The sequence below is a fragment of the Salvia splendens genome, chromosome 8 (assembly GCF_004379255.2).
Source record: "Salvia splendens isolate huo1 chromosome 8, SspV2, whole genome shotgun sequence".
NCBI lineage: Eukaryota > Viridiplantae > Streptophyta > Magnoliopsida > Lamiales > Lamiaceae > Salvia > Salvia splendens.
Window position 1 is genome coordinate 2,698,851 of NC_056039.1, and position 26,106 is coordinate 2,724,956.

The 26,106-nt window shown below is 40.5% G+C and overlaps 3 protein-coding genes across 8 annotated transcripts; 2 read left to right on the plus strand and 1 right to left on the minus strand.

Moving 5' to 3' along the window:
* Positions 1–126: 126 nt before the first annotated feature.
* Positions 127–7,684, plus strand: LOC121743840 (GRF1-interacting factor 2-like). 2 transcript variants are annotated; one of them, XM_042137216.1, is made up of 5 exons: positions 127–406; positions 3,633–3,866; positions 5,613–5,689; positions 6,880–6,964; positions 7,095–7,684. In XM_042137216.1, the coding sequence occupies exons 2-5, from the start codon at positions 3,801–3,803 to the stop codon at positions 7,425–7,427; spliced, it is 561 nt and encodes a 186-aa protein (XP_041993150.1). In that variant the 5' UTR covers positions 127–406; positions 3,633–3,800; the 3' UTR covers positions 7,428–7,684. The 2 variants fall into 2 exon arrangements, with proteins under 2 accessions (XP_041993150.1, XP_041993149.1); XM_042137215.1 differs by lacking the exon at positions 3,633–3,866 and having other exon boundaries at positions 130–406.
* A 94-nt stretch (positions 7,685–7,778) lies between these two features.
* On the minus strand, positions 7,779–13,390 carry LOC121743839. Of its 5 annotated transcripts, none has more exons than XM_042137214.1 (17): positions 13,013–13,390; positions 12,708–12,758; positions 12,363–12,593; positions 12,097–12,195; positions 11,938–11,996; positions 11,504–11,615; positions 10,973–11,152; positions 10,630–10,878; positions 10,131–10,316; positions 9,857–10,024; positions 9,641–9,763; positions 9,190–9,480; positions 8,993–9,091; positions 8,734–8,916; positions 8,422–8,636; positions 8,307–8,339; positions 7,779–8,092 (listed from the first exon to the last, which is right to left on the minus strand). In XM_042137214.1, coding segments are annotated over exons 1-17 (2,415 nt in total). In that variant the 5' UTR covers positions 13,148–13,390; the 3' UTR covers positions 7,779–8,091. The 5 variants fall into 5 exon arrangements, with proteins under 5 accessions (XP_041993148.1, XP_041993147.1, XP_041993144.1 ...); XM_042137213.1 differs by having other exon boundaries at positions 9,863–10,024; positions 12,363–12,599; XM_042137210.1 differs by having other exon boundaries at positions 12,363–12,599.
* Positions 13,391–15,878: 2,488 nt separating this feature from the next.
* Positions 15,879–19,975, plus strand: LOC121745033. Its single transcript, XM_042138794.1, has 5 exons — positions 15,879–16,186; positions 17,014–17,134; positions 17,337–17,770; positions 17,921–18,242; positions 18,541–19,975. The coding sequence occupies exons 1-5, from the start codon at positions 16,152–16,154 to the stop codon at positions 19,594–19,596; spliced, it is 1,968 nt and encodes a 655-aa protein (XP_041994728.1). The 5' UTR covers positions 15,879–16,151; the 3' UTR covers positions 19,597–19,975.
* The last annotated feature ends 6,131 nt before the right edge of the window (positions 19,976–26,106 follow it).

A 26,106-nucleotide genomic window follows, 5' to 3' on the forward strand; every position in this document is an offset into this window, starting at 1 on the left:
TCTCTTTCTGTTTGTAATTTCTTTTTGGTCCCTTACTTTTGCTGATATTTTTTAATCCCCCATTAAAAAAAGAAACAAGGCTTGACTCCCCATAACTTTCCTTTTTTTTTTGTACTTATCAATTTTTCAGAAAAAGTATAATAATTTATGAAATCAGATAAAACAGGTTGAAGAGGAAGAAGACTAGCAAGCTGCGCATAAAGTGGAAAATACTCTTTCGTCTTCGGCTAAATCAGAAAATTTTCGATTTCATTGCTCCCGAATTCCCAATTTTAAGGTTAATTATCGAGGTAATTCGGAAGGGTTCAGCTTAAATTGCTGAGAAATGCAGCAACAGGCGCCGCAGACAATGAATCAAGCTTCACCGGCGGCGATCAATGTCGTCTCCACCGAGCAGATTCAGAAGGTACACCCCTCGCTGCTGGGAGTATAACTACTTGCATAAGCGTTTAAATGGCTTGTATACATTGCGTATTTGTTCACAAATCGAAGCGAAATAGGAAAGTTTTGCTGTCTGAGTATGGATGACGCATTTATAGGATTTTGTAGTTTTCCATTTGTTGGGGTTTTTTTGTATTGTCTATGTTCTAACTTAAATTCGTGTTTGTTAACAATTGGAATCTGAAATTGCAAGAATTGGAATTTGATTGTGAGAGAACTTTTGTGTATTGAGCTGAGACCTTTCAAAGATATTAGCCCTATTAGATCGGCTGAAAGAGGGAAAACAAAATACAATCAACTTACATTGATCTAATGGTCTTGATCCAATCTATCTACTTATGTGAAATCAACGGTCCAGATTTAAACGGCCTTTAAATCTTTCTCCCTCAAATATTGACTAAGTGTGGAGTAGCTGATTTGAGCAAACATAACTACAAATCTCCACCTTTTACTCAATCAGTCTCACCACACGGCTGTAGCATGATCAGCCTTCTACAAAGCTCCACCTTCTCTCTTGGCAAAGCTTTTGTAAGCATGTCAGCTGGGTTGACCTTTGTGCTAACCTTGAACACCTCCACCTCTCCTTCTTCAATCTTCTCTCTAATGAAGTGTAGGCGTACGTCTATGTGTTTACTCCGCTCATGGAATACTTGATGCCTCGCAAGAGCAATTGCGCTGCTACTGTCACAGCCCATTGCAATGCATCCTTGAACAACTCCCAATTCTGTTGCAAGACCCTTCAACCAGAAGCTTTCCTTGATTGCTACTGCAAGCGCCAAATATTCAGCTTCGGTTGTAGACAAGGCTACCACATGTTGCTGGCTAGATTTCCAACTTATTGCAGAACCATACATGGTGAATACATACCCTGATTGTGACCTTCTGTTATCTACATCCCCAGCATAATCTGAGTCACAAAAACCTAACAAGGCATCACCATCATGATTCTGATCTCCTCCATACAAAATCCCCAACCCTGCAGCACCTTTTAGGTACTTCAACAGCCATTTTAAAGCCAACCAGTGTCCCTCCCATGGTCTGCCATGAATCTACTTGTCAAACTTACAGCATGTGCGTCTGGTCTTATACAGACCATTGCATACATTACACTACCAATGATGTTGGCATAAGGGATCACCTTCATTTCTCTTCTTTCTTTTTCATTCTGAGGCCTTTGATTTGCTGATAACCTGAAGTGTTGTGCTAGAGGGGTTGCATTCTCCTTCAGATTATCAATCTTAAACCTCTTTAACATCTTCAGTATATAATCAGACTGACCAAGCCAAATAGTCCCCTGCTTTCTGTTTCTGACTATGCTCATTCCCAATATCTTCCTTGCAGGCCCAAGGTCCTTCATATCAAAGCCAGACCTCAGATCTTCCTTCACTTGCTCCACCTCCCTCTTGCAAGATCCTGCAATGAGCATGTCATCTACATATAATAGTAGATAGGCTACTGGCACTCCACCTTTCTTCTAGAAATAAACACAAGAATCATATTTAGATCTTGTAAAACCACATATGTGAGTTGAATTTCTTGTGCCATTGCCTGCTTGCTTGCTTGAGACCATAGATACTTTTGGTAAGTTTACACACTTTCATCTCTTGCCCAGGTATAGCAAAACCCTTAGGCTGTGCCATGTATTTGGTCTCCTCCAAATCACCATTGAGAAAAGTTGTCTTCACATCCATTTGTTCAAGCTCCCAATTGTTCTTTGCTACAACTGACAACAGCATCCTGATGGAACTATGCTTCACGACAGGGGAAAACACCTTGTTGTAATCAATCCCATACTCTTGAGTAAATCCCCTTGCCACCAGTCTGGCCTTAAACCTGATTGAACCATCAGCCTCAATCTTCCTTTTAAAAATCCATTTGCAAGTGACCAGTTTTCTGCCCTCTACTTTATCCACAAGAATCCGAGTCTTGTTTCTTGTCAGAGAGTCCATTTCCTCTCTCATTACCTGTAGCCACTTGTCTTTATCCTTACTTTCCATGGCCTCCTTATATGTGAGGGGCTCCTCAAGCTCAACCTCCTCTGCAGCAACTAAAGCATAGAAAACCGTTTCAAAATCAGAGAACCTGCTTGGCAGCTTGCCAACTCTCCTGACTCTATCTCTGGCCAACTGGTAACTACTGAGATCCTCCTTTCCGTCAGCTGAATTCTCAGGTCCATCATCAAAACTTCCAGCTGCTTCAGAAACTGATTCTTCAGCTTCTGCACCAGAATCTCCAACACCTTGATTCTCATCTTGCCTTTCTCCAGGCTTCACCTCAAAATCAGTACCATCACTAGCCACTATCCTCACTCCATCAGAAATGGCATATCCTTTTTTAGAAATGGCATATCCTTTTCCAGAAATGGCATATCCTTTTCCAGAAATATCACCTCTACTAATGACTACTTTGTGATTCCCAGGCTCTATGCACCACAATCTGTACCCCTTGACCCCGTTTTGGTAACCCAGCATTACACACATTAATGCCTTGGGATCCAATTTTCCTTGCTTCACATGAGCAAACACCTTACAGTCAAATATTTTCAGATTGCTTGCATTCCTGCCAAACCACCTATAGTCTGGAGTATCACCATTAATACTGCTAGATGGACATTTATTCATTAGATATACAGCAGTGGAAGCAGCTTCCCCCCAGAATCTTTTCCCCAATCCTGAAGAAAGCAACATACATCTGACTCTCTCAACAATGTTTCTATTTGCCCTCTCAGCCACACCATTTTGTTGAGGGTTCATAGGAACTAGGAACTGTCCTATGCCTTTTGAGACCTTTATGTTTACAGAAATCATCAAAGCCTTTGGACAAATATTCAAGTCCATTATCAGTTCTGAGACAGTTTACTTTACAGCCTTTTTCTAGCTCAACTTCACTACGCCATTCTTTAAACTTATCAAGTGCCTCTGATTTTTCCTTTAATATGTATATCCAAGTTTTCCTAGACAAATCATCAATCTAGAACATGTAATATCTCCCTCCCCTATAGGGCTTACAGATGCGGGCCTCCATAAGTCACTATGCACATAATCCAATGGAGAGGAGGAAATGTGCTTACCAGCAGGATAAGATAGCTTTTTAGCCTTGCCTCTGATGCAGTCTTGACAAGGGTATTTCTTCTGATTCATCAGCTGAGATGACCTGTTTCTTGACTAACTCTTTGACACTTCCTATTGCAGGATGGCCGAGTCTCTCATGCCACACCTTCAAGCTTGGAGATTTCACCAGATTTAGTTGTTCACTCTTCTGAATCTTAATCACAGAAGCATAGAGATAGTACAAGCTACCCCTTCTCTCAGCTGTCATAACCACATCCTCTCCCTTCCTAACCAGCATCTTTCCTCCTGATGAAAAGAAAGAACAGCCCTTCTGTTCCAATGATCCTAATGATATCAGATTCCTCTTCACATCTGGTATAAATCTGACATCACTAAGAACCTTTACACACTGATTCTGCATCTTGAGTCTAATGGACCCTATTCTTTTTATACTGCACACTTGATTATTGCCAAGAGTGACAGTACCACTGGAATTAGATAGGCTCTCAGACCAATCTCTGTTGGGGCATATGTGGAAGCTGCACCCACTATCCATAATCCACGATGCACCATCAATAGTTTCGATCACATTCAAGACTTCCACTACAGTATTTGATTCAATACAGTCAGAAGTGCTTGTACCTTGATTTTCGGATGTGGCTTGCTTCTTCTAGCCAAAGCAATCCCTTTTTAGATGACCAGGTTTCTTGCACCAGAAACATACTCGACTCTCTTTCTGATCATTCCATGGTTGCTTGGCCCCCTCATTTTTCTTCTTGAACGGTTTCTTGCCTTCGATCCTCTGATATTCAGACTCTCAGACGCAGAGTCAATACTTCTGGCTCTAGCAGCTTGTAATTCCTTGGCTCTTAGTGCAGATTGCGCCTCCAAGAATGTGATAGTTCCCTCCCTTCCATACATAATAGCATCTCGTAGTTGATCATAGGATTTAGGGAGAGCGTTGAGGAGGAGTATCGTCTTATCCTCATCGCCAATCGTCACGTCGATGTTTTCAAGATCATCGATCGCTTTGTTGAAATCCTCCAGCTGCTCGATTACCGCCTTTTCTTCCAAGAACTTATACGAATAGAGCCGCTGTTTCATATATAATCGATTGGCGAGAGATTTTGTAAGATATAAATTCTCCAATTTCTTGAGAATTCCGACTGCCGTCTTCTCCTTTACGACCTCTCTGAGTACCTTATCACTCAGGCACAAAACCACCACGCTGTGAGCTTTTGCCAAAATGTCAGCTCGCTTCGAAGCTGCCTTTTCATCAAGCTCCGTCTCAGCCGTATCCTTCTCTTCGTCAAGCGCCACCGACAGCCCTTGTTGAATTAGCATCGCGCGCATCTTCATCCGCCATAGACCGAAGTCATTCTTTCTGGTGAACTTTTCTGCTTCCAACCTCGCCGCCATCATCCCTGCGGATTCGATTCCAACACCAAGCCACAATCAACTCCTATTGCACACCCTTCCCACGGACGGTGCCAATTTGTTAACAATTGGAATCTGAAATTGCAAGAATTGGAATTTGATTGAGAGAGAACTTTTGTGTATTAAGCTGAGAAGAAATTGAATGAACTCTTTCAAAGACATTAGCCCTATTAGATCGGCTGAAAGAGGGAAAACAAAATACAATCAACTAACATTGATCTAACGGTCCTGATCCAATCTATCTACTTATTTGAAATCAACGGTCCAGATTTAAACGGCCTTTAAATCTTTCTCCCTCAAATATTGACTAAGTGTGGAGTAGCTGATTTCAGCAAACATAACTACAGTGTTAATTGGATTACTGGCATTACCATTAAAATGTACTATCATAAATGCATTTCAACAGTAATAAATGCATAACCAACACCAATATGTAAGTGCTTGTGCATCCATTAATGGTGTTATTGGATTCCATGTGATGCATTGTTTGTAAAGGTTTTGATTTTTGCCAACCTTCTGCTCTCTTTGATTCGTGTTTTTGTATTTTTCCAAAACCAAGAACCAGTATAAGTGTAGCTTTGTTTGCTTGTTGGCTTAACTAGTACAGCACAGATTTACTAGTTGTTCTTGGATTTGAACGACTTATTGGAAGATTTAATGTATCCATCATTATGCTTGATGCAGTATTTGGATGAGAACAAAAATCTTATTGTGGCGATACTGGAGAATCAGAATATGGGGAAAATAGCAGAGTGCGCTAGGTGAGTCGCATTTCTTCTTGTTTGCCTGTGGTTTGTTTAATTGATATCATGTAGAAAGATTGTTTATCTTTACCATTGTCATTGTTTGCAGCACTTTTGTCATCACTTAACTTTATCCTTTGTTTCCAAGTACAATGTTTCTGAAATGACTTCTTAAATGGTGTGGACAACGTAAATTTAACTAGAGCTGAAGAACTCATTTGTTGCATTTAAGCTATGAGTTGTTGCCATAACTAACAAAAGCTCTTTCAATTTTGGCTTTGAATTGTGTCAAAGAAAATAAAGCTAATATCAGAACTTACAGTTTTTCCGATATGTGAATATGATGCACAAAGATGAAATACACAACTATATCTATCCCAACTATGAATAAAGTGGTATTTTTTCTGAAATTCTAAATTTCAGACTATATTCTCTATAATCATCTTTCTCTCTGTCCTTTAGCTATTTTCGACTTTTTAATAGTGTTTCTTCAGTGTTATATCCTTACCTTTATCTACTGATGTTGTATATAGTATGTATTCGTTACTAGTATTTCACTTAATATACACTTTACCAAAATGGCATTGCCCTCGTGTGCAATGTTGATTAGTTAATGTTCAAAAGGAAATCTAAACTCAAAAGTTATAATTGAGAGCAGTATGCTACTTAAAGTAAAGAGGAGCTAAGAAGTGGAAACAGAATTAGGCATCGTAAGAGTTTGTCAAAATTAGTGTCGTGCATTTTTTTATGTCCGGGATACTTTCATGCACGTGTTTGAGCTGTGGTACAGTAACTTGTGGTAGAGCTATGTTTGGTCTTTCTTGTTAACACTTGCATGTTCTTCTGTGAATATCGGAGCAGTCATATCCAAAACATCTAGAACTCTTGTTACTCTATTGCCATTTTTTCAATGTGTGAATGTTGGATTTACTTCCTGAGGCTGCTATGCAACACGGAAATCCCAATATTTACCCAGAGACCTTTAGGATATGTTGGATTAATTTCAGTTGTTGTGGTGGAATGTGTTTGAAGATAAGCTGGAAAGTGTGATGTGAAGCTGAAATTTTCTTAGTAAAACTGTGATGTGTTTGAAGGATAAGTTGGGTATAGTGATGTGTTACTCTGGAAGTATGTATCGAAAATGCAAATATAGTCAAAAAATGAAGCCAAATGTACCCTTGATTCCTCAATCATGTTGAATGTTTCAGGTACCAAGCTATCCTTCAGAAGAATTTAATGTATTTAGCTGCTATTGCTGATGCGCAGCCTCCAGGATCCGGAATGCCTTCACAGGTTCATCTATCGCTTTATTATGAATCTACTGGATATTGCGTTTATATCAGCAACGGTAACCCAAGTATATTACCCCAGTGCTGGTGAGACGCACAATACTTGCTCCTAATGAAATGATATTCTCATGCAGCTTCCTAATAGTTTAGTCGCAACCCAAGGAACCGCCCCAGGACTGCAAAGCCATACTCCAATAATGCAGCAACCCGGTGCTCCGGTTGTGAAGTCACCCTTTCAGCTCAATGCTCTTCGGCCTCAGGACCAGCAGAATCAGATGCTCCAGTTCCAGCAGCAACTTCCAGCCCATTTCAGTCTTGGAGGGGGGCCCAACGGCTTGCAACTACCTGGGCAGCCAGGTCCGAGCGGTTCAATGGGCTTCCCAGGAAGCCAGTCAGGCATGCTGGAGGGTGTCTCCGGTGATAACCAAGGAAACTCCAGTTTTGGACCTGCAGATGGCCGGGAATGATACTTTTAAGCTTTGCTTCCCTTTCAATGATGTCTGTATCCAGCTCGGTAGTAGTACCTTTCCACGGTTAAGTATGAACCGAAATAGTTACGATGAATGTTTTGATATTATAAATTATTTAGGTTTAGATGTTGTAGAATGATGGTTTTCAAAAAGTCTTGAGGCATTGTAAGACTTACACGAGCTACATAGCTAGACATAGATCTTCAGTTTTCATGTCTCCTCTATATGAAATGAATGTTTGTGTTACACTGAAATTGATTTGAAGCTCCATTTGGTAGCACATTATGTAGGCCACACATTTTCAGAAAATAAATCAAAATTCAAACACGAACTAACACAGAGGTAAAGGGATCACAAGAATACATACAACCTGGCATAGATTAATGTCATATTGGTCAAAATAATACCATGGTTGGGGTTCAGTTTAGTCATCATCAAAATTAAAGCTATAAGAAATGGGATAGCTTGACACCAATAGGAAAAAGCCCCAGTTACTATACGGTCACCAATACATAATTATATCTTGAATCGCATTTCCATGGGGATAGATAGAAATGCATATTTCAACTTGACATTTTACAGCTTCTTCCTGTAAGCATCTGCTCTGCCCGGTCAGTTGTGCATAAAGTTAATCAGCACGTCGTTCAAATTACCAAAATATCCTGCACATGAAAGTCAGAAGTCGAGATGATGATTGGATCCATGTAATCAAACATAATATACATTTTATCGATTTAAAGCCCAATTACTAATTTGGTGCACTCTTTTCATCATCCTTGGATCATATGTACGTGATAATTTATGCCATCAGGAGTTCACAAGCAAAGGTCTCTGTTTTGTAACAAAACAGCACAATCCAATTATACGCGTACTTACTATCTTCTGGGACTTGATGCAGCAGTAGTTGTCCTGAAATAACATATAAGAATGAGACTTATTTTCAAAGGAAATTATTATTATTGGACAAAATTACTAAATTCTTATGAAGAACCTGTTGTTCGGTTTTTGCCCAGCCATGCTCATACCAGGCTTCCCATGAGATGGACCCTTGCTTTGATGATAACCAATTCTGTCAGGGCTCATCCCATTGCCAACTGAGCTCTTCGGTTCTGCATGATCGTTTGATTTGTTCAAAATACCATTTGAGACTCCTCCAGCAACATGAAAGATGCTGCCGTTCAAGTTCTGACTTTGCATTGCTGAGAACTGAGAAGGATGGTCAGACATATTTGGAAGCCCAACAACTACAAAATCGTGGAAACTGGGGCCTTGTCAGAGTTTACAGGAGAATTCAAGAGGACACCTTTTTCGATCTGTGGGAATGTGCCATGGGAGTAACTGCTACAGAAGGCGTCAGTGATATGAAAGAAGATGGAGCAGCTGCAGCAGCAGCTGCAGCGGCCACTTTAGCAGCAGTTGCTGTGGCTGCTATGGTTTTCTGTGCACCTTCTCGTAGCTGAATGTAGTCTCCCTCGATCAAAAATAACTGTAGCAAGATAACAGTCACATTGAATAATCATCATCTACCAAGATGTTGAAACATAAAGCCTAAGGGGACTTACATCAGGATGGTTACCCACAAAATCATCAAGCTTCCCATACTTCTTTTTATAATCATGCCAGTGAAGAGGTGCAAGCATTTTTCCAAGTCTATTTGGTAGCTGTCCAAAGACATGTCAGATATCATCAGGTACCGAATAACAGTCATAGTAGTACATATATTTACTAATATGAAGTGGGAGCAAATAAATTAACTCACGGTTGAACTAATTCTGGTCCTGCCACCAGATCCTATGGCGCGAGCTATAGAAGCCAGCAATGCTCTTTCATCCAATTGATAACTTTCACCAAGATTTCCAGCTATATTACTCTTCTGCTCCATGGAAGCACAGGCGATGGTTGAAGCATCACTCGAGGCAGTACGTGAGGTTAAATTAACATCAAGGGTTTGTCCTTCTGATGAAGATGCATTGATTGCAAAACTAGGATGTTCCATCATTGCATTTCTGTCATCCATGCTGTGACTAGTCACAGGTTTGCCTTTCTTCTCCTGAGGTAGTAGTCGTAGTTTGATCAATTTGAGTTTTAAAGAAGTATAACACAGGAATTAAGTCCAGATTCAAGACCATAATTTTCAGCACATAGGCTATGGCCAAGGGATTATGCAGAAGTAAATTGCAGAACATGTGCTAGAGGAACATTAGAAAAACCTTAGCGCCATTGCCATTATCAAGAGGATCCACTCTAAGAGCCTCATGAAACTGGGATGATATTTGGTGCAAGTTCAGCTGAGATTGGGCTTTATCCTGGCTCTCATCTATAGAGTCATGCACCTAAAAATGCATGGCATAGTTATAAACAAGATATATAAGGTCATAAATAAGGAACACAGCCACGTGTACAAGAGTCATCTTTAAGCTACCAACCTCTACCTCTCCATTTGGTGATGGAACCACAGAATCAGCAGCATCTAGCTGTGAATCGATGCTTGCATCCACATAGTTTGCACGATGAGCATGCTCATTTACCGCTAATGCTTCATGGTCAAAATGAGAATCTGTCCTAGACAAATTTCCTTCAGTTTGCTCAGGATACTGCAAATGTTCAGTTTATGGTTTAGGGTTTAGGTTTATATAAACAAAGAAATGCCCAAAATCAACTAACAAAGGAAAAAAAAAAAAAAGGCAATAGACCGTTTACCTGCTGGCTCTGCCAATTTTGCACCAATGGCATACCGGATAATGACTGCAAAGGAGACTGTGTGACTTGTGAGGGATGAGGTACACCATGTTGATGCATTACAAATGGATGCAATGCAGTTGGAAGGTAGGGCGGCATGCCAAACATGGATGATGGAGCAAATGGAACACCATTAACTTGGCCGTTCTGTTCAAGAGGGAACAAAAATAAGAAAACAGAAGGCGAGCGAAACAAAAAGTTGGGGTAATGTTTTCTGCATTGCGACTTGCACTAATTACAGCAGGAATCCTTCCTTCATTTCAGCTCCTATCCGTAGATGGAAACTTTTGGCAACTATGAATTCGCAAAATCTAGTACTAATATGAGAAACTGAAAGAAATGAGCTCTTATTACAGAGTTACTAGGCATGCAAACAATGTTACAGCTTCCAGCTTCAAAAGGGCACAAACAGAGAAAAGCTTGTATAAAAATACCAACAAAAAGAATTCAGAAAATTTACCTGTGTTCCAGTGCTCCCTCCAGAAGTTTCAGAATTTCCATTTTCTAAGCTATCAGTGTTTACAGTGGGTGAATTGCGACCATTCACCTCCAACTGGATACCATTCGCATGTTCAAGTCGAGACACGTCATTTGAATTTGTACGCAAAACATGAAACACATCTGATTGGTTTCCACTCTTTTCTCTTGAATCGGCCATTTCAAGCTGGAGCTGTTGTACGTGCAAATGAAGCCTTTCCATTTCCCCAAACTGACATCAGAGTATATTATTTTAGCTACAAAAAGAAAATGAGAACAACCAATGTTGCAAATGGCTTCTAGTATGATTGTTTCATCTTAAGAACCTGTCTTTGACCGCCAAGCCACAACTGATTATACTGTTCTGTTCGTTCTCTCAGTTCAGATTGTAAGGTGTGATTAGCGGATGTTTGCAATGCATCAATTTCCTGAGCACGAGATATCCAAGTTTGTGCATCCCTTATCTGCTCATCTTTAAAAATGGCAGTTTCTTGAGCAATCCTATGCTGCAACAGACATTGCAATCTGCTTTATTATAATCTTTAAAACTTGGCAGATAGAACTTGAGTCACATTGTCAAATAAAACGTTACCTAGAGAACAAACTAAGACTACATCTCAACAGAACTATCAACCTAGTATCACACACAGAGACAAACAAAAGCTCCAATGCAGTGATATCATCAATAGAGTAGTGTAAGTCAACAAGACCAAACCCATATTACACAATCACAATTAATATCAATCTGAACTAAAGAAGCTAACAACCAAATGGCGATTATACAGGTGCTCCAGGAAACTAATGAGACAATGTTGCACAGATAAACATATGCATGTCGCATAAAATAATCAAGAAACCTGTTCCTGCAATTCAAGGAACTGGCGCTCTTTTTCTTGAATATGTTCCTGAAGATCATGAATTTGTTTAATATGCTGTGCTCTATCAGCTTCAACATTATCCCTCTCCATCCTACAAAGCATTGAGAGAATGTGAGACATACACATAGTAGTTGCAAGACCATTCATTAGGCAACAAAGAGGATAGGCAAACATATATAAATTGTTTCAGCCCTACACAATTACACACGATGCAAACATAGCAAGAAAAGCATTAAAGTATAGCTTATTATGACAGAACAAACGACTTAAAAGTAAGTAATGAGTTTGAGTGAAGCATGCAACAAAAAAGATTAGATAATCAAGAAACATGATTTCTAATATCATCTAATAAGAAGAATACAAATAAGAAATGAGAAATAAGAAAAGATACATTCAAGATTAAAGAGAAATACATGTAGCTCTGGAGCTTGTTGTTTTGTTCCCTTAAAAGATCCTCTTTGGCCCAAGCCTGCTAAACAAGAGGAAAAGTTAGACTCAGAGATATTCACCATGAACCAGTAGCAGACTCCCAATCTAAGAGAAAATATAAAGCATCAAAATTTTAAACAGACCGCTTCACTGTCCAATCTGATAGCATGTAATTCTCTTTTCTTTTCATCCATCCTTCTTTCCAACTCATATATCTTCTGTTCCTTTTCATGCAGTTGTTCCTAGAAAATCAACAAACCTTCCAAGGTGAGCAAGAAACGTCCATGATTATCACACATCCTTGTGTATACCCACAGTGGATGGCACCTTAGTGAAAAGTCATGATTGTCCACAATGCAGTAGCAGTATACATACATCAACGTTTCCATAACAAAATAAATACAAAAACCTGAAGTTTGACATTGGCATTCATGTGCTCTTTTATCTGACCATCAAATGTATTATGCAATCTCGCAACTTCAGATCGTGCGGATATTTGGGCTCGAAGTTCAAGCTCCATGTTCTGCAACTTCTCCCTTTTTTCCACTACATTGTGAAGTCTTTGCTGCAAAATATCATTCTCCAGACCCCCATCAATAGCGATCGAGCGAAAATCAACATCAAGTTGCCTTCTTCCATGCTGCACCTTCACATAAAAACAACCATTTATTTTCATTTTCATCAAATTATTGCAACAACCACCCAGCTATAGAGAATAAGAAGAAAAAATAGTTCTGCAGAACACAGTTATCACCTCGTATATTAATCTCTCATCCGATCGACCTACTTTTGAGCGCTCCAAATCCTGTGCATGCAGCCACAAACATAGTAAAAATACAGAGAGAATTATTCACAAAAAAAGACCCAAATTTTAATGCAATGTTACATCAAACACTATTTTCTACAAGTAGAGCTCCGAGAATCAGACAACTAAACAGGAACAGGGCAGCACTAGCAGAATATTCACTAATTTCCGGACCTTCAGTTCATTTTCCCCCAAAAATAATTTCCCAATCCGAATTCTAAGGCTTAATAACGCCATTACAAGCAGATCCTCACCTCGTTACCGGAGCTTCTAACCGATTGCTCAGATACTACGCGCCACTCGTCGCGGGAAGGTTCAAACGAGGAAGAAGCCGGCATCGCAACCCCACCATTGCGCACGGCGGCAGTAGCACCGGGCGCGGCCTCCATTAACTCAAAAAAATCACAGCTTTTTTCCTTAAAAATGCCCTAATTTGTTGTGAAAAAACTTACCTCAAAAGGCCAGACGAAGAGAGAGAAATCAGAGTGAGCGAACAGAAAATGGAGATGGGATTTGGAAGTATGTTGAGAGATAGTAACGACGAACTGAATCCAACAATTTTTTGTACGTTTTTGCGGCAGATTTTGGGGTTCTGTTGATAATTAAGGGTTTTACAGGGGCTTTGCGCAAAGGAGAGAATTATTGCCTGCTTTGCACCTATGAATTTACGCGGACTTGTTTCTATTTTTGTTTTCCTGTAATTGCTATTTAAATTTAAAAAATTAATTAATTTCAGAGAGTTTGAGAATCATATTATTCAATTAAAATTTTCAAAATTTTAAATTATAGTATCATTATGTAAAACGATATATTTTTATGAAAAGAAAGGAAAAATAAAAACAAAATAATAATATTGTTTTTAGTATTACCAAAATGTATTTTGTATATAGGTGAGACTCAAGAGTCAAGACAGTTGTGAAAAATTATAGTAGTAATTTTATAATTTAATTATCATATTTTCAAATTTGATAGTATGAGTTACTAATTCTAATTGAATGTCTTACTCATTTTTTTGTAATTGTAATAAGTTGAAAAAAAATAATGTAAGTTATGTTAAATTTTTGTGTGGGATCAATTTAAAATACTTGTGTTTTCGATACAAAAAAAGTACACCACCAATACTGAAAAAAACGAAGTATTTTCTTAATGAATACTACTGTTTATTGTTTCTATAAATTGATAACTTTATTCATTATTGGTGGGTCATTGATAATGTACAAATACTTCAATTATATACCAATAAACACGGAAAAGGGAAAAAACACCCAACAATAAAAAGTATTACTACTATATACATGCATGATTAAATAAATTGAGAATTATACATATTCATTTTTATGGAATTATAATATATTCATTTTTAATCACTAGAGGAATCTTTTGTGGTCTGAGTCGGACCATCTTGTTCAACCACAATCACATCTGGAGTCTTAACCTTGAACCTCTCGAGCCTTAGCTCTTCCTCGTCAATTCCTCTAGTCCCAATTGCCCTCATGCTCATACTCCGTCTCAGGCTCCTCGTGTTCTTCATTTTCTTCGTATTCATCAAGGCCTTCCCGACCATCTCAAACAATTCCTCATAAGTTTCGTCGAAAATCTTCTTAAAGAATTCGCGCCGTCTGATGTAGATCTCTCCGAAAGATTCTAGTAGAGCAAGAAGCTTCGAGTCGATCATTTTTCCCGACTTCCATCTGATGAAGTTGTGAGTCTTTGTATAACTTTGATTGTCGAATAGATCGATCTCCATTCTTTAACTTTGCAAACGATAATCAAACTTTCAATAAAAAAAAAAGTGGGCAACGTTTTGATGAAAAAAGAAGAATGTTGTGGATTGATATAAATAGGTGTAGATGTCGAGTTTATTTTGGACTTGTGGCGACACATATTTATAAGCCTCAAAATCACTTGTATGCCAAGAAACAACTAACTTTTTTATCAATAAAATAAAATTTCTTAGTCGTATGAAGTTATACGATAAACGCTGTGGTTGACTTAGATTAAATTCCATGTAATTTCGACTAAAAGATCACAAAAGTTGATTAGAATTATAATTTTCTTCCAAATCTATATATTTTATATTTTATAAAAACACTGAAGCTTGAAGATACACCACGCCCAAAAAGTACTGCTGCCTACTAGTATAATATTTTTGTGCTGCGATTTCTTTTTTATTTGACTAAGTTCCATAATTTGATCAAGCGTTCAAATTATAATTATTGAACATTTGTTTTATTTATATATTGAAGTCTGTTATTTATAGTATATTTTTAATCCCAAATAAATATTGTTTATTTTATTCAATTCGATTAGTATAAAGTTAGCTTGCACGTTTTGAATTAGTCTCGATTCAAAGTTCTACACTCCTATTGTTTGGCTTCTAGACATCTGTTTGGATAAATATATTTAAATACTTCCAATGCAATGGTGATGACTCAATATTAGGTAAATTACAACATTACGTGCAATTAATGTGAAATGGGCTTATAATTAAAAGAATGCTCAACTTGTGGATTCTTGAAATATATGGTGCACAATAAGCAACATATTAGTACGTGTACTACATAAGATATTAAAAAGCACGTATAAATTTTAATTGAAACAGAAAGTTATTTAGACGATTATATACTGGACATATGGCCCAATATTTACGTTTGTTGGATTTTAAAGTCCATTAAAATCACAAGCCTGAGCTCATTTAAATATGAAAAAAAAACATTCTTAGATAATTGAAAAAACTAAAACATCAAAATTATATTTCTAACAATGAGATTATCAGAGGTCAACCACATTTTATGATTAAATGAGTGCAAACATTCAAATCCACTTTGATCTGATTTTTAAATTAAATATTAGAATGTCAAAATTTAATAATTATAAATTTAGGAACCATCTTCGGATTCAAATGAATCCTAAAATAATTTGTTTGTTAGTATATGCCAAATGAAACCAATCCTTTTAAAACATACTATTACTATTACTATTACTATTACTATTACTATTACTATTACTATTACTATTACTATTACATGTTTGTTGTTTTCAGACAGCAATTGAACTGTTATAGTAGCATCTGTTATTGTTGATTTGGGGAAAAACGAACTGAATTCCAAACTGAAAAATAGAATGAAAATGGAGGACCCTACTTTTACTGTAGGTTAAGTCTCAATTGACTTCCGTGGACACCGTGTTTCTCAAGTTTACGAAAATGCAAAATTGCCTAAAAAAATTCCTTCTTTTTCATCTCAATTTTTGTGGGTTTTTGTCTTCTATTGGAGTGGTGATCAAATCTTACTAATATTGATCGCCTCAGTCTACCCTCTCAAACCTTTTGAAGCATTTTCAGACCTCTTTTTAGGTAGTTTCGCATCTTCCTGGAGGCCAAGAAAGTTAGAAATGTCAATTTCTGCAAATGAAGATCGGGAGCTGAGGTATTGATTTAGTACTTTTTAAAAAAATTCTAACAAGTAGCGTGTTTTTATTGTATTTTTAGCAAGATATGTTTATTGTTCATTTTTAGGGTAAATTCTATTGGAAATTTGGCGTTTTAACGCATTTTGTGATTTTTAAGAAAGAGGGCCTTTTTCTGTAAAAGTAAAGCTTTATGCAGTTTTTGTGATTGCCATGTTCTAGAAAAAACGATGGCCAAATCCATGATGAATTGAGTGTGAAATGAAGTTGAATTTAGGAACTGAGTAGTTTAGACTTGAAGTATATATTGTGCGGAATGATGTTGTGTCCTAAGCTAGGTATCTCGATTGTGACAACTTGTGTTCATGATATGTCTAAATGAAGTTGGAATAGGATACGAAACGTGATTTGGAGTACTAAATGTTCGTCTCAATAATGTGCGGTATGAATGCATGGATTGCTCATGGAAGTGTAAGTTACTTGCTTTAGTAGCTCAGGGTCAGGATGTTGATGTTTTGGGATCAATTTTACTCAAAGAATACGAACAGGCATAAATGTTATGTTGTCAAGAATAGTATGTTCTGTGTTTTGTTGCTTGAATCTAGATATAGTGCTATACAAATATGATATGACCGAAGAAAGCATTAGTTTTCCTCTTCTTCATCTTCTTCAGCTTCCGTGTTGGCTTGAACACCATGCCAATTGCAAGTTATCACTGTAAAATCACGTTTAGGGTTGCACTTCCGTTGTTTTGGATATCCAATGAAGTTAAAGTTTAGGGGAAAGGGGTAGAAATAGGGAGCTTATAACATGCATGAGCTGATCATCTCAAGTCTTACTTTGTCAGGAAAACTGAGAACATGGAAGAACCGGACTCAATGACAATCGAATTTCTACGAGCAAGACTGTTATCTGAAAGATCTGTCTCAAAAACAGCAAGGGAAAGAGCTCATGAGCTGGCCAATAGGGTGAGTTGCAGTAATTTTTAGTTCCCTTTGACTTGCATTGGCTGTTAAATGTAATTTTTTGGTCAGCATTCTCCACTCATTTCATGATTTTTGAGGAATGATTCAAAATGGAACGGTTTTGAGGATGTAAATACCCCTCTTCATTCCACTGTTTTACCTTCTTAGATAATCGGTCTCTCTAAATTTGTATAATATGATGAAGGTGGCAGAACTCGAAGAACAGCTAAAGTTTGTTTCACTTCAGAGAGAAAAGGCTGAAAAGGCGACATCAGACATTCTTTTGGTTCTAAAAAAACATGAAATAGGTGTTGTATCCGAAGAATTCGATTCATCTTCTGAGCAGGAGGAAAACTCGCACGACTTTGAAGCTCGCAATGGTTCTTTGACAATGGGAGAAGCTTCAACCAACTTGAAATCAAGAAATAACGAGGTGGAGGCATATTCCAGTTCCGAAATTGGATCTTCCCCATCAACTGGTAGAAGCTTGTCCTGGAAAAGTACTAGAGATTCTCAGCATTCCGTTGAAAAGAAGAAATACTTAGATCCCGTCAGGAGAAGAGCTAGTTTTTCGTCTAATGGTTCGTCATTAAGGAGGACTGGTAAATCATGTCGTAGGATAAGGCGCAGAGACGTGAGGTAGTATGTGCTTTCCATGACTTTTCATGTGTAGTTCATTTCAACATGTGATCCTGTTTACTACCAGCCAATTATTCGTGATTTGCTCGAGCTGCAAAGTAAGTTTCTCAGATTATCAAATGATGATGTGATTCTGTTTTGTGGTGCCAGATCAGTAGAAGAGCTGCAGAATGACGGGACTGAGAAGACCACGCACTCCAAAGGCTCATCAAACGGCTCTGATGGCGAGGCCGTTGCATCACCAGAAACTTCTGGATACGCTAATGGGAAAAACCCTCCGGAAGAAACAGTTTCCGTAAAAAGTAATGGAACCCAAAAAGTTAATGGCCACTATTTTGGTGTACTGGAAAAGGACAAAGACATGGAAAGTGCACTGTTGCATCAGGCACAGCTCATTGGTCGATACGAAGAGGAGGAGAAGGCCCAAAGAGAATGGGAAGAGAGGTTCAGAGAGAATAACAGTGGCACACAGGTATGCTTTATCTTTTTTTGCCGGTTCAATTTTGCACCTTAGGCATACTTTGGCTATTTACATGTCGTTTCGTGTTTGTGCTTTCTCCTTTGATATGGTCTTTCGGGTTGCATATTCAGTTGAAGGTTTATTTTGAGTAGGTGATTTAAGAGAAGCAATCCCAGCGTCTTCGTAAAAATGAATCACTTTGTAAATAGTGAGTCGTAAAGTTTGGTCAAATTTAGATGTCATAGAAATAGCTTCAGTATATACTGTTCATGCATTTTATCTAACTACTATTTTCTCCATTTACTATCAGGATTCATGTGATCCCGGTATCTATTCGGATGTGACTGAAGAACGATACGAGACAAAATCACCCGAGCTGCCTGGTGCTGCTGCGACATTGGATTCTGACAATCAAGAAGTGAAGCAACAGGCAGCTGATGCTTCTGTCAGTGAACCTCCCCAGAATTCCAAAGGGTCAACACCTGCAGCAGACGACGAGAAGGGAAGCTTGCGGGATGACAAACACAGCACTGGCATAGCTGCCCCCGAATCATCAGCATCCGAGTTTTCATTTCCCAAGACAGAGAAACGTCTTGAAGACTTCTCAGGGAGAGCGGCCAACGAGGCATCCAGACACAGATCCCGACAATATATGTCCACAGAACAAGTGCCAGAAAAGACATTTCAGCCTTTTGCAGGGAAAAGTGTCCTCTCAGGGGCTTCTTCATCCTTCGATCTTGCAGTCGTGCCTCCGGAAACTTCTACTAGTTTAGGATCTGTCCTGGAGGCACTCCAGCGTGCCAAACTATCACTGAATGAGAAACTCAGTAGCTCGCATCAGGTAGCAGAACGAACGTCTGGCAGTGTCATTCAACCTCCCAATCCCTACACAAACACGATGAATGGCTTCCAGATTCCCTTCGCAACCCCTGGCCTATTCAGATTGCCAACGGATTATCAGTTTGAACCGACTGCTGGAGTCAATCCCGGCATTGGTCTACAACCAATATTTGCCAATTTCACCGAACAATATGTGGAGCCAAGAAGTGATGTATCACGTGACCTATTCCACATTGCTCCAAGCAGAAGCTTAACTCCAGAAATAAGGTCTACTGCAGCTCCTCCGCATAGATTTCTTAGCCAGCCTCGGCTAGGGGGAGGCGACCCCAGCCCTTCTACCTCAACGAACCATCTTGATCCTCATGCCCCACGACCTCAAGAATTGTATCCGTTTTTCCCATACTCCAATAATTCTTCAAACAAGGAAGAGATTTCAAGGACTTCACTGAACTCCGAGAAGGGGCTACCACCGTTCATGCGCTTGTCTCCTTATGATGGACATCCTGGACCAAGCATGTACAGGTAGCCTTGAATGGTATGATCAAGAATTGCTTCTTTTGGTGGCTATGGATTATTACATAACTCTTTTTTTTTTGGCTTCTTATTACCTTGGAGTGAACATCTTGTAGTAAATAGTACTTCTAGAATTTTACCACCTTCAACTTTAATCAGCCTGTTTAGTTCTGTAGAGATCAGCATTGATACATATTTATATGATTATGTTGTAATATGCTCAATGTGAGCATGAAAGAGAGTTTCTTCTGTTGTATGATACATCTAGAAACAAGCCCCCTTCTTTTTTAGTAAATATATTGAAGGGGGCATTTATTTTCTTGGACATATGATGTAATATAACAATGTTTTTATTATTTTCCAATGGAATATTATTAATTTCTCTATGTTAATTGATGAATGAACATTCAGCTCAAGAAGAAGAGAGCCGTTGGAAACAGTTCCAACTGATATTGTTTAGCTCTTTAGCTCATTTCTGTAGTTAGGCCTTTTCTTGATCCTCCATGTTTAGTGAAGTATTAATAGAGAATTGAGTGTGAGATTCGTGTGGTTGTAACCAATAGATCTACATTCATTCACTGTAACATCCGAAAAAATATATGTTTATGTTTTTTTTTGAATTTTTATTCGTTTAATTAATGGTTGATCTTTTTGTGTTTTCTTGTTTAAAACATGGTGTGGAAAATCTTAATTGATTTATTTTATTGTTGTGGATGGGATATAATTTACCTAGGCATTTTATAATTGGGATAATTAATAAATCATGAATTAAAATCCTAATTAACTAAATTCTTTTTTTCCTCTCCCTCTTCCTCTGTTTTTTCGAAAACCCCCCCCTCTCCCACTAATTTCTCAACCTCCTCCCACTCCTCACAACCGTGGCTATCTACTCTCTCTCAATCTCTCCCTCCCTCATCACTCAATCTCTCATCTCTCTCGAAGGGTTCTCTCATCGGTAAGCTTCTCTCCTTTCTCCCTCTCGGTTCTCATCTTTTTCTTTCACTCCCTCTCATCGAATGGTGGATTATTCAAGGTGTTACGCACTCTCGTTGTGAATCGGAGTCGGAAGAAGAAGTAAAGCGTGTGAATTACGTTGAACTATCCGGGAAAGGTAACCCGATACCCTAACTCATGATAATTTCGAAAAACATGCATGTAGGACGTTTTTGGATGGTTTAGATGTCGAATAGGATTTGTGGCTATGTGTTTGTGTTGAACATGTTTTCGGTGATAACTGACAGTGGGTTCCGACCCCTTTTTGACTGAGCAAAAGATCTCCTTTTGATACGAAATTTTAACTGTATAAACTTGGATGTGTCTTGGGTGTGGTGTGTAAATTTCAGCTTCTTTGGAGGTCGTATGATTTTATTATGATTTTCGCAAGTAAACTGCGCAGTTCTGCGAGTTGTGTGTTCTGGGTGATGTATGTGTGTGCAATGGGGGTGTGTCTGAGTGCTTCGATTTTGTGAAGTCTGTGGGTGTGTTTGGCCAAGAGATGGCTCGGAGGAATCAGCGTTTGGTTCGAGGGTTTCGTGTGTGTTGGCCGAGAGTTTTAGGGTTCGGCCTAGGGCAGTGTGGTGGAGAGTGTTGAAGGGTTGATCCCAGGTGTTTGGGTGTGTTTTGGGATGTAGAATGTGTGGTGTGGTTGTCGTATAGGGTTTGAGAATCGTTGGTTGGGGAAAAACGGGTGTACACATGATCGAGCCAGTGCCGAGCCAGACGCCGAGACAGACGCCGAGCCAGTGCCGAGCCAGGTGCCGAGCCATGTGCCGAGACAGGTGCCGAGCCGTGCCGAGCCGGGGCCGAGCCATGTGCCGAGACAGGTGCCGAGCCAGGCGGCCGAGACGGTCGGCCGAGGTGCCGAGCCAGGCGGCCGAGGTGCCGAGCCAGGCGGCCGAGACGGTCGGCCGAGGTGCCGAGCCAGGCGGCCGAGGTGCCGAGCCAGGCGGCCGAGACGGTCGGCCGAGGTGCCGAGCCAGGCGGCCGAGACGGTCGGCCGAGGTGCCGAGCCAGGCGGCCGAGACACCGAGCCAGGCGGCCGAGACAGCCGGCCGAGGTGCCGAGCCAGGCGGCCGAGACACCGAGCCAGGCCGAGACGCCGATCCTTTTTCTGAGCTTTTTCCGAACCTTTTCCGAGCCGAGTGAGCCGTTGCACAGTAAGGGTATGCCAGGAGTATGAGTGTTGTGTGTGTGTCGTGTGCGCGTTTTGGGTACGTCGTATGCGTGTCGGGTGCGTGCGGGGTGTGTTTTCGGGCGTGTGTTTTTGTGTGATTGGCTTATGAGATGTTGTTAAGTGTGTATACGTGTAACGTGCTAGATGTTGAAGTCATCCAAGTAGGAATCATGCATTGTCGTTAAACATCGTCTACCCTGACTCTAATCATGATTTATTTATCTTTAAAAATGGTGATCTTTTACGAGGAAAGTGTGGTTGAAGGGAACTATTTTTAAAAGCTAAGCAATCGAGGTGGGCTTTTCTACCCTACTGTTTTATGTGGGTTATCTTTAATACGGACTTCTTTCCGGAAATGTTTATGGAGGTGAATTGCTTGTCTTGCCAACTGTTTGATTTGAAACCTATCTGAAGTGGTTTACCACATATGTTTAATCGAATTTGGGTCTGTTGGGCTGCGAACCCTCAGGCTAGTGTACACGAGACCGGGAGCCATCTGAGAGCAAGTTGGCCGGTCTAGATGACCTGGGGTGTGGCCACGCCCCTTGTCACCGTTGGATCAGATAGTGTATGATGGTGGGGATAAGGGTGGCAATATCTGAAAATGACTGCGCAGTCGAGTTTATGAAATATATTTTTGTGTACTTGGGCGATTTTCATTACACTCAAAACCCCAATGTTACACTGTTATGGCATGACAAACCTTGTTTTTGGCGTGTGTCCACTGAGTGCAACAAGTACTCAGCCCTGCATGTTGTTTTCTTAATGTGCAGGTTGAGCGGCGATGGGGATGACGGATGTTGAGCAGTGAAAGCCAAATCAGTGTTTTACTTTGTCTTTTGGATGGTGTCGTGTCGCCATACCCGGCATCATCTGTCTCTTGGTCTTTTCCGCTGCTTTGTAATCCGATACAATATTTTTATTTAAACTCTGTTTACTTTAACCTTAGTACAATGTTTTGAAATGAACTTCTTTTAATAAATGTTTTTGGGTCAAATAATCTTGTTCTCCCCTTTCTTCCCCGCTTCTTTGTTCCTCCCCTAGTCGCGGTCCACCGTACTTCCTATCCTTAGGAAATGCGGGCGTGACAGAGTGGTATCAGAGCCTAGGTTTTCTTTCTGCTCTGGATCCAAGAGTCTTTTTCTGTTTTGAGTAAGTTTTCAAAAGTGTCATTGGCTCAACATCCGACTCATCGCACTCAACCTGAAATGAGGTAATGAAAATTTTGAATTTTTGGAAAGTATATGGAAGTGGAGGAAATTGTGATTTTGGGTTTTGAAAATGATTTTTGTAATGTTTAAGTAAATGTTGATGCATGTAGAAGGGTACAAAATGATGTGAAAAGTTGGAAATTATTTGAGTTACAAACTGTTATGGTATGTTATGAACTGTTTTTGTGTGTCGAATGTACATGAAAGCATGTGACTGATGTGTGATGATATGGTGACGTGAATGTTGATGTGAGCTTTTAGGTGAGTATGTGTTGGCCTTTTGAATGTTTGAACTTAGACGTGATAGGATTTCACTAGTGCTTTTTGGACCTATAGTAGATAAGAACTTTTGGCCTTCGAACACCAGCGGGTTTGGAGTTAGAACATCGATACGTCTGCATACACATATCTCCCTCTTTTCGGTTATGCACTCTGTTTTTATACGCGAGGCGATTATTTCTGTTTTTCTATAGATGGCGCGTATGTTCCGAACCCCGCGACGGAGTGATCGCGATAGACTTAGGGCACAGAGGGTGCTCAGGGATTATAGAGTGTACCGGAAGAAGGATCATATACCGTTGATCGAGTTCGTGGCACACTTCGACACCCTCTGGAGGGCAGCTCAGGAGTTCGGAGTGACGGAGCACGACGGCATTGAGAAGCTAATAGAATTGCTCCCTGACAGCTGGAAGGAGTGGGCTGAAAGAACGGCGAGGAGGTACACGTGGCATGAGCCTGTTACCGATGACATGGTGGGTGACATGGCTGGCTTTCGGAAGGCCGTGTACTGCGCACTGGTGGACTCTCGAGAAGAGCAGCCCCCACAGGATGTGCAAGAGAGGATTGTGTATCAGGACAAGTATGTGAGCATGTACGAGGGTGAGCAAGGGTTTGAAGGTGACTACGGGGAAGAACCCGAGGAGGCTCCGCAAGGGAATCCCGAGGTGGCTCTGCAAGAGAACCCCGAGGAGGACGATGACGAAGACCCAGAGGAAGGGCCTATGGATGAGGATGATAGAGTCGTAGTCTAGAATTAGAATAGTTCGTTGTCTTTTCAGTTTTTGCTTTCAGTACGATCTGCTCTTGAGAACAATGTTGACCTTCCTTCTTTTATGAGAATTTTGATTTTGATATATATCCTATGTGTTGCATCTTATACTACATGAAGATTTTATAAGAAAATTTTGAGAAAGTGGTAATTTTGGATGAGAATTGTAGTAACACTTTTTGGATATTGAATCAGAATGCCGCCAAGAAGTGTACGCCAACCACGACAAGGACCCAACGTGGAGGCACCACCTCCACCACCACCTCCACCCCCGCCTCAACAAGAAAGATTCATAGTTACGTTCTCCAGGCAGAATCCCCCAAAATTTGATGGACAAGGAGATCCATCAAAAGCGGAAGAGTGGATACGCGGTCTCGAGCGTATTTTCAGGGTCATGGAATGCACAGATAGGGAGCGCATTGCTGGCGCTACCTTTCAACTATCAGGTGCTGCCGATTACTGGTGGGAGACTCGGCAAAGGACTATGAATCCTGCACGCCTGGAAGCGCTAACATGGGAAGAGTTTAAGGTGGAGATTGACAACAAGTATGTCCCAAAGACGTACAGACGGGCCAAGGTGGTAGAATTCCACACGTTGAGCCAAGGCCGAATGACTGTAACTGAATATGACCGAGCCCTCGCGCAGATGGCACGATATGCGCCCGAATTGATGGACACCGACGAGAAATGGGCGGTGAAGTTCCGGGCCGGGCTCAGAGATGAGATAAAGGCCGCATTGGCTTGCCGAGGAGAACTCTCCTACTCGGAGATCTTGACTTGTGCACTGGACGTGGAAGATGCACTCCCTAAACCAAGAGTTGTGGCGACAACAAACGCGACACCTCTACAAGCCCAGTCAGGTCACCAAGAGAAGAGGAGGTGGGATGGCGATCAAACTCAGTATGGTGGCAAGAGGCCACAACACATGAGGAACGCACCCTTCAATGGCGGGAGACAGAATACCTTTCAACCGAGGGCAAACTTTCCGCCGAGGAACCCCCAATGTGGAAGGTGCTTCAAGTACCACACCGGAGAGTGTCGAGACCCTAGGTGCTTCAACTGTGGTGGAAGTGGCCATTACTTCCGAAGTTGCCCAAATAAGAACATGGGAACGGGATCGAGACAGAACCAGCTAGGCTTCCGTCCACAATCCCAGGCACTACCTGCACCTCCACCGCAACAACGCCGCCAAGGATTGCCGTCGCAAGCAAGGGCCTACGCCTTGAAGGGGAAGCAGCCGGCAAATGGGAAAGAAACCTTTGGGCAAGGAAACTTGGCAGGTATGGGCACACTTCTAAATATGCCTATAGTTGTCTTGTTTGATACGGGTGCATCGCATTCCTTTATATCAACTTCTTGTGTGGATACTTTGGGATTACCTACTGTTAAGACCGAACCCACTATGAGTGTGACCTCACCGGTAGGCGGGACTATAGATATATCCTGATCTTGTGCATGTGTGAACTTTGGAATAGGTGAACTCAGTTTAGTGGCCCATAATTTGCAAGTAATGACGATGGGTAGCGTAGACATAATCTTGGGTATGGATTGGTTAGCGGAGAACCACGTTACCCTTCATTGTAGAGAAAGGGAAATTTCGTTTGAAACCCCAGGAAAAGAGCCGACGAGGTTTTACGGAATCTCAATGAACCGACGCAAGTCCATTGTCTCTGCGCTGCAAGCCACTACAATGATGAGAAAGGGATGTCCAGCGTACCTTGTTTATTTGAATGGGGAGGAGAAGAAAGACAGGAAGATAGAAGATGTGGCGATAGTGAGTGAATATCCCGATGTCTTCCCCGATGCATTGCCGGGACCCCCACCCGACAGGCAAGTAGAATTCACGATCGATCTGGAGCCCGGATCGGCACCAATATCCAAAGCACCTTATAGAATGGCGCCAAAAGAGTTGGAGGAGCTTAAGGTGCAACTACAAGAGCTACTGGAATTGAGATTCATTAGACCTAGCGTGTCGCCATGGGGAGCACCAGTGTTGTTTGTGAAGAAGAAGGATGGATCGATGAGGATGTGCATCGACTATCGAGAGCTAAACAAACTGACGCTGAAGAACAAGTATCCACTACCAAGGAT

Coding starts and splice junctions, on each gene's coding strand:
- LOC121743840 (XM_042137215.1), top strand. CDS start 326: ATGCAGCAACAGGCGCCGCAGACAATGAATCAAGCTTCACCGGCGGCG. Junction 5,690..6,879: donor AAAATAGCAGAGTGCGCTAG/GTGAGTCGCATT, acceptor TGAATGTTTCAG/GTACCAAGCTATCCTTCAGA. Junction 6,965..7,094: donor GATCCGGAATGCCTTCACAG/GTTCATCTATCG, acceptor ATTCTCATGCAG/CTTCCTAATAGTTTAGTCGC.
- LOC121743839 (XM_042137210.1), bottom strand. CDS start 13,147: ATGGAGGCCGCGCCCGGTGCTACTGCCGCCGTGCGCAATGGTGGGGTT. Junction 9,764..9,856: donor CACCAAATGGAGAGGTAGAG/GTTGGTAGCTTA, acceptor ATGCATTTTTAG/GTGCATGACTCTATAGATGA. Junction 9,481..9,640: donor ATAATGGCAATGGCGCTAAG/GTTTTTCTAATG, acceptor CTACTACCTCAG/GAGAAGAAAGGCAAACCTGT.
- LOC121745033 (XM_042138794.1), top strand. CDS start 16,152: ATGTCAATTTCTGCAAATGAAGATCGGGAGCTGAG. Junction 17,771..17,920: donor ATAAGGCGCAGAGACGTGAG/GTAGTATGTGCT, acceptor TTGTGGTGCCAG/ATCAGTAGAAGAGCTGCAGA. Junction 18,243..18,540: donor AGAATAACAGTGGCACACAG/GTATGCTTTATC, acceptor ATTTACTATCAG/GATTCATGTGATCCCGGTAT.